General features: G+C 40.1%; 1 protein-coding gene across 2 annotated transcripts in view; it reads right to left on the reverse strand.

Moving 5' to 3' along the window:
• The window catches only part of MICU2 (mitochondrial calcium uptake 2), a 244,917-nt gene that overhangs the window by 57,409 nt on the left and 173,967 nt on the right, over nucleotides 1-13,541 (reverse strand). For both annotated transcript variants that reach the window (XM_048845650.2, XM_048845640.2), the window contains exons 3-4: nucleotides 1,823-1,854; nucleotides 1,651-1,726 (exon numbers count right to left, since the gene is read on the reverse strand). In XM_048845650.2, coding sequence (XP_048701607.1) covers nucleotides 1,651-1,726; nucleotides 1,823-1,854 — 108 coding nt within the window. The remainder of the gene's footprint in view (nucleotides 1-1,650; nucleotides 1,727-1,822; nucleotides 1,855-13,541) is intronic.

Raw genomic sequence — 13,541 nt, forward strand, 5'->3', positions numbered from 1 at the left:
CATTACTTAATTCTTATGCCTCAGCCAATTACAACCAGATTCCTTTATTCTGGATTAGTAACCATGTTATATTTTCTTTGTATTAAGGAAAAATCTCCACAGTCAAAGTGCTAAGATTATAAAAGAATAAGTGTGGTTAATAAATAAAATAGTCTTAATAAAATATAAACAAAACAAGAACGTGAAGTTAATTTTAAAACTGTCCACTAGAAGGCAGAATCTCCTAGCTTTCTATTCTGCAATCTGAACCAATGATAGTTTTATTGAATATTTAAATAACCCTTTGATGGTAGAAATAAGCAACCTAAATTGTGCCTTCAAACAGTTGTAGATTATTAGTTCCGGGCACTTGTCAAAGTACTATTTTGTATTTTTATTTTAAAAAATATTTATAGCTTTATACATATGAAACTGAAACTGAATTCAGAGACAGAATGGAGGTTTGGTGGACCAAATACTGAGCATGCTTCTATGGCAGCGGTTCCCAAACTGTGGGTCGTGACTCAAAATGGGGTCACACTATCAGCAGATGGGGTCGTGGCAATTCCTTCTGTGCAGAGGACACCATTTTGCTCCGCAACATGACCTCATATGTATAATGCATGTGAGGTCACAATGCATAGAGGATACCATTTTACATTACAAACTGGCATTCTCTGAACAGCATGACCTCGCATGCACATTACGTACAAGGTCACACTGGGCAGAGGACATCCTCCCTCCGGTGTGAGCTCACACACAGGGTGCATACAAGGTCATACACATTGTGTGGAGGATAGGGTGACCAGATGTCCTGATTTTATAGGGACAGTCCCGATATTCAGATAGGGCCTGTGCAGAGACTTTGGGTCGCTCTCTCAGAGTAACTTAGTTTGTGGGTGTTTGTTGCTGATGGATTGGTTAATTACTCCCTTATTTGGCATTCTCAATTTCTTTGCCTGTTTCCTTCCCTTTACTCCTAAAAAGGACAGGGATAAATTAAAAGAAAGTGGTGTTAATCTTTATTTGCTGGTCCTGGATTCCCTGTTATAAAAATGTAATATCCAAGAGGCTGGAGTAACTGTTACTAGTTTATACTCCCAGCCCCTAAGTGGTGGCACTACAGAAGAATCCAGGGACTGCTGGTCCTAAGGGGTTGGGTTGGGGGCAGGGAAGAGTGAGTATTACTGAGGTCCTGTCTGAACAGGAAAGAATAAGGGATTCGACCACCCTTGGAAATCAGGGATGCCAAAGAACCGGAGGGTACATTGTCAAGTATGATTTTTATCCAAGGTTTCTTTTCTATAAATTTTAAGTGCATCCAAATTACACAAAATCTATCCAACAACCTGTTGGGGTTAAACAAACAAAAGCCTACTTTGGGCTACAACCCATCCTTCTTGTAACTGGCTGTAGAGCTCTGCCTCCTCCATAGGCAGCGTCAGCTAGGTGTTTTTACAGAATTTCCTGGTGTCCTAGGAATGCCTGAATGGGTCTTCAGTTCCCAGCCCTGTTTCCTTGTCTTGAAAAGCTGAGAGAGATCTCAGCAGGGAGTTAACTTTTTGCTAGCTGGAAATCAAGTTGAGCTTGTAGAACCTTCTTTAAAATACATTCACATACATAATTAGGTCCAAAAATATAAGATGTACTTTCAGTACCAAAATGTGCTACCTTTATCGCCGAGGTCTCTAAAAAAGGTTGGTCCTGCTTTAGCCTTTGTGACATTTACCAGTGCAGCATCTACCTCCTTCAAACACACAAATAAAAAAAAATCAGTTGTGAAATAGAGTTTTAGTAACAGAAGGAATGAGAGTTCTTTTTGAGAACAGAACATTTTGCTTACCTTTTTTGTCAGTTTCTTGGCCATTGCTGTACCTGTAATAATAATAAAAAAATCATCATTCAGTAACAAACTCTGACTTGAAACTTTGATCTGTAGCATTTCTTCAGATTTTTATGAGAAAATGGTAAGTAATATGAAAGAATATTTTGTAGCTGGCAGTTTGTTTCTAATTCCCGCAAAGATCAGGCAAGGACAATGTTCAAAAATAGTATGAAATAACCAGTTCAAATGTTCTTGCAACACAGATGAAACCACAAATGGCTTCAGGTATTTACTACTAGCTCAGCAGTGTGCTTTTGCATACACTGTGCTATAAATCCTTAAACTATTCATACACATATATGCACATAACATATATTGAAACAGAGTCAAGCACTCAAAAGTTAGGAAATGCCAGAATTAAAGTTCTTTTAATGTAGTTTTTAAAAATCCAATTTCTTAGGTTTTTAAAAAAGCAAACTGAAAAAACAAATTTCATCGCATGGAACCATACTGACCCCCACAGGTCATCCGCAGGGCCCCCATTCCCATATCTTCACCTGAGTAACTAGTTTCAGTATTAGGCTGCTCTCCTCTATGTGAACCATCCACTACAGGCAGGGGTGGGCAAACTTTTTGGCCTGAGGGCCATATCAGGGTTCCAGAACTGTATGGAGGGCCAGGTAGGGAAGGCTGTGCCTCCCCAAACAGCCTGACTGCCCCCAGGGATCCCCTGCCCCTTATCCAACCCCGTTCTCCACCCCCTTACCATGCTGCTCAGAGCCGCATGTCTGGCAGCCGCTCTGCCAGGCCGGAGCCAGCCACACTGCAGCGTTGCCCGGACAGAGCTCGCAGCCCCGCCACCCAGAGCACTGGCAGCATGGCAAGCTGAGGCTGTGGGGGAGGGGAGGCAGTACAGGAGGGGCTGGGGGCTAGCCTCCCCGGCGGGGAGCTCAAGGGTCGGGCAGGATGGGCCCGCGGGCCGTAGTTTGCCTACCTCTGCACTACAGGGGAATGTGACACATATCTAGCCAGTGGAAAGCACAGTGATACTCTTGACAGCTGTGAAATAGAGATAGAGACACATCTGGGTTCAGTTCTAGGTTCTGGAGGGAAGTATGTTCCAGTGGTTTAGATCTTTCTGCCCTTGTCACCTCAGGCTGTTCCTGTCCCTGCAATGTTTCTATACCCTCTGTAACTCCTGTCCCTGCCCCTATCCCTGTCGGGCTCCTATTGCTCCCAGTTTACCTCTGTCTCCCTTCTTTCTCACCCCCTTACTTCTAATTCTTTTCAATACAAGTCAGGTTGCTTCCTCCTCCTCCATGCTGCCTGGGTGCTAGCAGAGAGCATTGAGAACACAGGAGAGTCTTCCTGTTATTGGTTCTGGTACTTAGTGCCACAGTGACTTCAGACAAGGGGGAGGAACAATTCGAGGTAAAGACCCACTCAGTTCCTGGAGTCCTAGGATGGAGCATGCTCAGTTGTTCTGTGGGGACTGTGTATGTGAAGTTCAGTTGGCAATAGCTGCTATGTGAGCATGGAGCACACTAGTGCAGACAGAATCTTTGACGAATAATGATGGTGGCCTCTAATAAACTATTGAGCATGTGTTAACTACAATTGTCAGAGGCTTATAACTTGGCCAAATATGGGTGGATTTTCACAGGAATAGCAAAAGGTAACAGTACAATCCCACAGGCAAATTTCAAGTGCCTGCTTCAAATCACTGAGGTACTAAAACTTCTCCATGAAATGGTCATATGACTTTTTTTTTAAAAAATATGTGGATAAAATAATGCATTTCCCCTATCCTTGTTATTTGAAACAGTAGAACCATTTTTGCTGAAAAACTTTCCCAAAAAATTCAGCAGATAGCTGCCGTAGAACATTTCAAAGTTATAAACTACTGAAATTCTGGTATTTTTTATAGAAAAAGTTTGGGGCCCTCAGCTATAGGTGTTGCTACTCAGACCACCTTATTTATTTATACATATGAATATCAGTGTATGTATAAGTGTATTATACACAGAAAGACAAGGTGGGTGAAAGAATATCTTTTATTGGACCAACTTTTGTAGCTTGTTAACACTCTTCTAGTCATATAGGGGAAAGAAAGGGAGAGAGGGAAAAAAAGACAGTGTGGGGGTAGTGTTAGTGGTTTACAGATTATTGTTATAAGCCATAAATCCAGTATCTTTATTCAGTCCAGAATTTTTAGTGTCTAGCAAAGTTATGAATTTAAGCTCCCAGGCTCCTCTTTTGAAGTTGTTGTGCAGATTCCCTTGAGAATGAGAACTGACAGATCACATATGGAGTGATAATTTTGTGAAAAGTGTTTGCCCATGGGTGTTTTTGTCTTTCATCAATATCCTGAGAGAGTTCATTTGAGAGCATAGTGATTGTATGGTTTCACGCACACAGTTGTTCTTCAGGCATGTAGTACACTGGATGAGGTACACCAAAGGTTGTGATAGGCATGTATAGGAGGACCCATGGATCTTGAATGTTATGTTGTGTGGGGAGGTGTTGATCATTATAGTAGTGGAGGTATGTCTACAGCAGGGGTAGTCTATTTTTTGCCAAGGTCCAAATTTCTTGGTGAAGATAAAGTCAAGGTTCAGACTCCAGAGAAAATAATAAAAAATAACAAGTAAAATAAAAAGATTTCAGGATCTGTTCAAAAGCATCTGGTGGTCTGAATTTGGCCAATGCTCTGCCTATTGACTACCCCTGGTCTACAGGCTTTACATGTGTTGTTCTGGCAGGGTCTGGTATGGCTTTCAGTTTGTGTCCCCTAGTCTGTGGGGAGTTTGCTTCTGATGATGAAGTTGGAGAGACTGGGGCAGGGGGAGTAGTATTTGAAGGCCAGAAGAGGTGGTTCAGGACAGATTTCTTTCAGATATGGTCCCCATTGAGTATGGGTTGTATTTATTTGATGATACATCATATGGGTTGCAGTGTGTGGTGGTAGGTCACAACTGGGGGTGTGGTCAAAGGGGCTTTTATTTCTGTATTGAAGCAGGTTCTCTCAGCTATTTGGATGGCCCGTTCCATCATGCAATCTACTTCTGTGGTGGAATGTCCCTGTTTGGTCAAAGGCGTTTTTGAGTGTATTAAGGTATATAACCCGGACTTTCTCCTCAGAGTACATTCTGTGGTATCTGAGTGCCTGGCTGAAGATAAGAGATTTCTTGGTGTGTTTGGGGTGGTTACTGGATCTGTGAAGATAAGTGTGGTGATCTGTGGGTTTCTTGTCGATAGTCGTCTGCAGGGTTCCACTGCTGAAGATGATATCCATCGAAGAACACCAGTTACAGAAGGTAACTGTCTTTTCTTCTTCGAGTGCTTGCTCTTGTCCATTCCATATTAGGTGACTCCAAAGCAGTATCCCTGGAGGTGGGTAGGAGTTCACAGATGTGTAGATTGCAACACAGCTCTGCCGAACCCAGCGTCATCCCTGGCCTGCCGAGTGATGGCATAACAAGCTGTGAACGTGTGAACAGAGGACCAAATTGCGACTCTACAGATGTCGTGGATAGGGATGTGCGTCCCCTGGCTGAGTCCCATTCAGGACTAGAACTTCAAGAACTACTACTAAGGATAACTAATTCAACTACTAACAATATACAACTATATTACAGGTTTTTCAAAATTCTCAAGAACGAAGAACAAAACTAGCCAAAGCAACAGACGTTCCAGCACTATCACTGGCGGCAAGGAGGAACTGAGGGTGGGGGGAACTGGCAGCGCCCCTTGTACAGCGCCATGCAGGTGCCAATCCAGCGGATCCCAGGGTCAGTCCCCAATGGATACTGCTGAGGGAAAAACTTCCGGCACCAGTGCATGTGGCGAACACACACCCCTAATATGGAATGGACATGAGCAAGCACTCAAAGAACCACCAAGGATCAGAAGCTGAATACTAGAGCCAACGGGTGCGCCAGAGATTTGGTCAGGAAGTGGAGACGGGGTGTCAAAGATGGAGAAGGGAAAGGGCTGAAGTGGGCACAAGAGCAGATGGGGCAAGAGCAAATGCAGCTGCAGGCAGGGAATGTGTTGAGTAGCCAGTGAGCTCTGGCTGTTGCTGGGTTAAATAGTAGTTAGTTCTGTCCCTCCACCAATCAGGAACTGCAGTCAGTTAGGCAGCCCCTGTTAGGATCAGCTGTGTTCAGTGTGTTGCTAGGAGACTGCCCCTACTGCAGCTGGCTCCCTGACAGGCACAGAGCTGGCCTCACAGTGCTTAGCTCAGCAACTTTGTCACAGGTGATTCTCTTATGCTGTTACAGGAATCATTTGCTGAAAACTGGTCAAACATGTTTCAGAGTAACAGCCGTGTTAGTCTGTATTCGCAAAAAGAAAAGGAGTACTAGTGGCACCTTAGAGACTAACCAATTTATTTGAGCATGAGCTTCCGTGAGCTACAGCTCACTTCATCGGATGCATACCGTGGAAACTGCAGCAGATATTATATACACACAGAGATCATGAAACAATACCTCCTCCCACCCCAGGTAATATCAGCTATTACCAGCAGGACAGTGAGGTGGGAGGAGGTATTGTTTCATGATCTCTGTTTCTCGCAAGGAGTTCCCTTTGGAATTCTAACAAGGCCAGCTTTGTTAATATCATGCACTGGCCCATCAAATGTGTGGCTCTCTGAAGAACAAGGTCTTCTAACGCCTTGTCTACATTGGTTAGGGAAACAAGGCTAGTTCCTGTCTAGCAAGAGCCATGCTTCAACATGGTTTGCTAGAGAGGTGCCAACAGTTTCCCTAACCAGTGCAGACGAGGCCTTAAAAACATGCCATTAATAGGATTTATTTTAAAAAGGGGCCCCTTGCATCCTTAAAAGATTATGGGGACATGTTAAAGCTATCATTCCTGGCACTTGACCATATATACCAAGACCCAACTCTGTCTGAGGAATACAGGTGGGAATATAACTAGAACCCATTTGTTGAGTAGCAAAACTTATGAATGCAGTTTTCTGCAACTTTAGTCGAATTCAAAAACAGTGTATTTTTATATATACCCACAAATCAAAGATTCGAAAATTCATTTACAGTAATAAGACTAATCAGTGCCTTAAAACATAATTTTGAATTTTTATTTTTATGAGCATGGAAGAATGGAAAATACCTCTTTTGCTACAGATCTTCCAAGCCCATGATGGAATTTTGGCTCAGGAAATAAACTGAAAGTTTTTTAAGTCCCCTCCTATCTAAGAGATTCCATCATCTGATTTTCCCTATTTACAGTGGATCTACAAAGCAGCAATCAGGTACAAGCACATCTTGTTACAGGCAAAGGGACATTTTAGCTTTACGAGTGAAGCTGCATTAAAAAACATCAAGTACATAAGAGTAAAAAAAATGTATTTGCCTCCAGCCAAGAAAATGTAGTTAGTTGACAACCATAGCTAAGAAAACACTACCAAGAGCAGCTACTTCAGTTTTAATTTGCCATAGGCAAGCACGGTCTTTTGTCATGTACATTTTTGACAATAGAAATGTTTCCATCATCTATCATCTCTTTACACTAACATGCAGAATGAATTTGACATCAGTGCTAGGATTAGCATTGGAACAGTATGGAATTAAACAAGTGCACGCTTGCACTCAGTAACACCTATTACTTTCACAGGGTTAGAAAAGGCTTAAAACTGACAAAACTGATAAAAGGTATTATCAGAGTAAAAGAATCTTATGAACAAAATCACTAACATCTCCCATTTTGATGATAAAAATCAAAAGCCGAAGTGGGAAACTTAACTCACACGCCGAACAAAGCTGAATTTTTCATGTCTGTATATTTATTTGTTTTTAAATAAGGAAAATTCCATGCAAACTAAAAAAATATATAAAACCCCACCATACACTAAGTGCCATGTCTTCAATTTAGAACAATTGCCCAACAGATATTTTTGTTCAGGAAATTAACAGACTACCATCACCTTGACTTAGCAAAGTTACTGAGAAAATTTTAGTAGGATGCCATTTTGGCAATATTTCAGACAGCAATACCTAGCTTAGAAAAAATAACCAACAAGATTTCTCTCTCAAAATCTGCTTTTTAGTTGTTGCCACCCCTGCTACTTTTGTTGGCGTTTGGCAAATGCAATATCTCATCAGCATTCATCACATGTTACAGCTTCTTCTCTAAAGAATAAAGAGAGCAGGATTAATTGAAGTTACAATAGCATTAACTCAGGCTCTGATCCTGCAATCTGTTCCCCAAAGGCGTGGTCTCTGAAGTGGTGTGGAGTCCCAATGCAGTGGGGTCTACACAAATTCAGGGGTCAGAGTATGTGGATCAGATTCCAGGATTGGGGCCTAATTAAAACATTTACTTTACTAAATCAAGGTTAAAATTAGCCTAAAAGCATGGGAACATCACATTACTCTGACCTATTGGCTTTGGGCCTTCAGATAAACAGGGAGTTTTCAAAAATAGCATATTATTTTTCATTGTTATTCAGAATAAAATCAACAAATTTTACATAGTATTTATTCACAATGACAGTAGTCGCAATAGCTGTTCCCCTCACCCTCTTGTAAATTAGAAATACTAACACTTTCCACAAAGTGGCATGAAATCACTGCTAAAATGTGGGTGGATGTGGTTATATTTGTGTGTACACACTTATACACACACAAAGTATTTATCGCACATATGGTGTGCATTTATGTTTTTATTTCACACTTTGATAGCAGGGGACTGGACTCAATGACCCATGAAAGCCCTTCCAGTCATTTGTTCCTAGGATAGACAAAGATGCCAGTTGGCCACATATGACAGAACATATTTTAGTACTATTGCTCTCTTCACTGGTTAACTACTGACGGGTTAACAACTGATTAAACCACATCACATGACCCATCTGGTGCAGTGTTTTTGCTTTTCTCCTATTTGGCTGGGATTGAGACTTGAGAGCATGCGCTGGGTAGACAAGTTAAAACAAGGGTGAATTTCGTGGGATGGTTCCTGACGGTATGCTAGGGCAGTCCTTAACTCCCACACTGAGAAGTCTCTCTACTTTTTGTCCATGAGACCCTCAGTTTGGGGATTACTTTTGGACGCCCTCACCTCAAACTAATTCTACTTATGCAGGGAGCAACCAAAACACTTAGTTTCATGAAGCTCTGGTAATGTGACTGCAACCATTCATCTTCGATCTAGATCTTATTGTGTTCTATCATCATGATAGAATATGTGCATATGTTCACTCTAGCAGATGACCTGTGTCTTAGTAACTGGATAGAGGCATTGACCTAAATTTACAAGAGTGACTAATGATTGTGGTGCCTAAATTACTGGGTGCCCAACTTGAGACATGTTAAAGGGGCCTGATTTTCAGAGAGTATGGGCTCAGCATATAATTATTTTCAGTTCACACAAAACTTTGAAAAAAATCCAATCTGCTGTCATGTGCTCCTGGGAAATTCACCTAAAGATGGGCAGTGTCAGGATACGTCTACACTTTGAGCTGGGAATATGATTCCCAACTCAAGCAGACTCTCTTAAGCTACCTGTCATCAAGCTAGTGTTCTAAAAATAGAATGTAGCCACAGCAGCATGAACAGTGGGAAAGGGTAAGCACTCAAGAGTGAGTGTCCATCAGAGACGACAGCCAGGTACTTGGGGTAGCTAGTCCCTCCAGCCACTTGCACTTTATATTTTTAGTGCACTAGCTTGATGACAACTAGACAAAATATGTCTCCTCAAGCTGGGACTCACACCCCAAACTCAAAGTGTAGACATATCCTTAGAACAAGGAAAAAAATTAACCTCAAGAAGAGAGGAAAAATGTTTTTGGGGTTAAGCCATAGAACTAAGACTCGGGAGAGCTGGATTTAATTCCTAGCTATCCCTCAGACATCTTATGTGAACTTGGACAAGTCATAATCTCTCTGCCTGTTTTCCTGTAAAACAGAGACTATAATACTCCTTTGTCTGTCTTGTTTGTTTAGACTTTAAGCTCTTTGGGACAAGGTTTGTGTTACTATGTGTTTGTAACAGTGTCTGCCACAACAGAAACAAAGTTATGAATGGTGGCTCTAGGTTATACTGTAATAGAAAGAAAAGTCAGGGATCAACAATTTATTCTTTAAAATCTACTTTTGAAAGACTCATCTGGGGAGAGTACTAGGCTAAAAACATCTTAAAAAAAAATCAAAGACTCTTATGGAGTCAGTCTACAAGTCCTGATCAGCTGTGAAAAATCCTGAAAAGACAATATCTGATCAATAAATAAGAGAGCAGGGTTAAAATAATGAGTTAAGAACCTAACTTTAGCTAGCAATCACTTACTGATGCCATGAATTGCCAAATGAAAAAGTAATTGATACAAGCCCTCGCCATCACCTGAATTCGCAACTTTGAATTAAAACCAAATATAACCAATGGAATGGCTGATTTAAAAAAAATAGAATATCAAAAGTTTCTGATATGATGATTTATAGAGCATGGTTTTGTATCTTTCAGAAACGTATATGAACATTATTTATTTAGTGCAATAGTTCCACTGAGGAAATAAGTAGTAAATGCACACTCCCGGGTTGAGGCCAACTTTGGCAGATCTCCACTTCAGAGGAGCAGTTGCATCACAGCCCAGAAATACCAGAAGATTTCTTTATGAGTAAGGCCGCCTGGGATTAAGAGGGTGGGAAGCTGTTGCAGGGAGATAACATCAAAGGATAACATGATCTGTTAGGAAACTGCAACAGACCGAAATTTCCAGGAAAGCCCATTTTCATAAAATGCTAGAATATTTTGAAGAGATGGTAAGTTACCAACAATAATTAAGAATTCCAGAAATGATCAGTGGCTTTATGGTCATTAATCAGTCTATCTAGGTACATACTTGATTCTCATCTGAGCACCTCCCAAATGAAAAATGTTACAAACACATTCTCTCCTTTCTCTGCCTGTAAAGATAGCCTGAAAGGTAAATTTATGTGTGCGTAAGTCTATGGGGAAAGTTTATTGTGAAAAGCTAAATTAAGATGTGGATTTTGTATTTAGTTCTGAATCTAGTGAAGTTAGTGGTCAGTTCTTATATCTTGCAGAAGTGAGTTCCACAGCATTGGTTCAGCTCCCCTGAAGGTTCTGCCTCATGCACTTTGACTCTACCCTGAAATAAAGTGGGAACAAATTCTATAGAGTTAAATATTGTTATGCTTTATATTATGTGTTCTACTTCTCTTATAACCAAAAACTAGTTTTGAGATCATTTTAACATAGGAGTACATGCTAGGATAGGAACTACACACACACACACCCACTGATCCATCTCAATTTGGTAGTGTCCAGAGGACCTGATGGGGGGGAAGGGGCAAGGGTTCCACTGTGCTAGGCATCGTATCTCAGATGCAGTCAACGAGATAGGAAGTAGATGTTCACAAAATGCCTCCAACCAAAATTTAAATTGGTTCTAGGAGATATGCCAGAATTTGATTTTTTTAAAAATAATTTTGACAGATAATATTGATGTTTATTTTAAAAGATTTTTTTTTCAATTTTTATTGATTTAAAATTTCACTCTTGCAGAAAGTTATGGAGTGGGTATCAGACAGTAATTATTTAATGAAAGTACCTGTTAAGATTCAAAACCATCAAAACTCAAATTGTTAACATCATATGTCAAAATATACAAAGTAAATATCCTTAAATGAAACTCTAAGAAGTTCTCAAATAGCATTTTTCTTACTTTGCCTATCCGTAAATTTTGTTTATTACTGATGAAAATATCTTGTTGTTAGTTTGTGTGTGTACAGTGAAGTTAATGTTTACTGTCATTTACTGATTAAAAATCTAACCCTTTTAAGTCTAGAACATATATTGTATGGAAAGTCTTATTTAGTATGACAAAAGTTATCGCTTTTTTTTCTGGCACCTAACAAAATTAAAAAAAACCACACACAGATAAATAACAGCCGCCCATAAAAGATAAAAATCACTGTTGTTTATTATGAACTGGATTCCCTGGTTAGCTAAGGCCATTTTTCAGACTTTGGAGAGGACTGGTGGAGAATTCACCCTGTGCATGGGAACTTACCACTGGCATAAATCTACTCAGCTGCACCTGAAGTAAAGGGAAGGAACGAGTGTTCCAGTGGTGGGTGGATGGCTTGGCTGGAGTGAGGAAATAAAGGCCTATGTCTTTATCTGGACAACAGAAACTACTTTTACTAATGTGGATTTTATCTTCTTTCTTCCTTTGATCTTGTTTATCCCCTAACCAGAAACTGCAAATCGTATTAAACTATGCCAAATTTTGTGAAATAATTGTACGATTTAATCTCACACTTTGATATGCAATGGATATTTTGGCATACAAGAACCACAAGAATTATATAGTTACTGAGATCAGAAAAGTCCAATCGGGTAATCCAGTTTGACCACCTACTTCTAGTTGGATTCTTACTAGTGCTGTTTATATACGTATATACACGTATGCCAAGATATATTAGTGTTAAACTGTAATTCCAGCTTTGAAAGACAAAGGAAACAGTTCAGTTTTGTTACCTTCCGAACATTCAGATGCAACAATTCCCAAATCTTCCTACACTGTGTACAAACTTCAGGATAATGTTGATATTGCTCATTCCTAATGAAGCAAAAAGTTTAATAACCCTACAACTTCAAAATAAAAAATTTGAAACATTTTGTGAAAAATGTCAACTTATTCATGGGATCAGTATGAAAAATGTAGTGCTCTTACCATAATTCTGTTCAGATGTAGAGCATTTATAGTGCTTGCATCCAAGCAATAAATAGCAGAGGTATTAGTTCATCAAGACAATTTAGACTACTTCAGAGGGTAAGTATCCAGGAGCACTGACATTTCACATAAATTGAATGTGGCCTCAGGAGTCCCATAAATACAAAAAGTTATTTGGATCCAGTTCACCTAGTAGTCCATTTATTATTTTTCATTTCACCCTATCACATTATCAACATTATCTACACCATCTTCCATGTTTTCTTTTTTGTTACAACAATACTTTTTCTTTAAAGGATTAATTTGCTTTCATTACAGCAGCAGAAAGTGAAAATTTTCACAAATATTGCAGAAAAAGTTACTTTATAGAGTCAATAATTAGTTGGAAAGAACAGTGGAATTCTGCTAGAAGGATCAGTTTGGGAATCTCTCACCTCAGTCTTTTGATCATTATATCCCAATAATCCCTAGTCAGAGCCTTGAAAAAGGTGGCACGCGTCCATCGACATGTCTATTATGAGATCTGGAAATCTCACCAGCAGGATGCCTGATTTCTACCCTTCCTTCATTTCCAAAGGTGCTGGTAATCCTTGCTCCCTCTTGCTTGCTGTTAATTCTTTTCTCCATCTAGCCAGTCTTCTTTTTAAGGTTGCCCATGTTCTACTGCCAAAACATCTCTCCCACCACACTACTGTTACTATTTTCTTTCCAGTGTTGCCAACTCCAGTGAATTTATTGCAAATTTTTTGGTTCTTGCTGCACACAGTCTCACAATGATACGAAAAGCCTTCAAGTGATGTACAGAAAGCAACATCTAGAGGAAGGTGCACTAAACTACAAGCCTAGAGGCCGTGAGTTCTAATCCTAGGTCTTCCACTGACTATTGTATTTCTGCCCTATGAGCTAAGGTTTCATACATTGGAGGAAAGAGGGGTTAACTCAGTCACCCATGTCTCAGATGAAATAACTGACAGATTGCACACGGTCACTGGAGGCAGAGCTGGGTCTCTAATATAA

Source organism: Caretta caretta, chromosome 1 (genome assembly GCF_965140235.1).
Source record: "Caretta caretta isolate rCarCar2 chromosome 1, rCarCar1.hap1, whole genome shotgun sequence".
Taxonomy (NCBI): Eukaryota; Metazoa; Chordata; order Testudines; family Cheloniidae; genus Caretta; species Caretta caretta.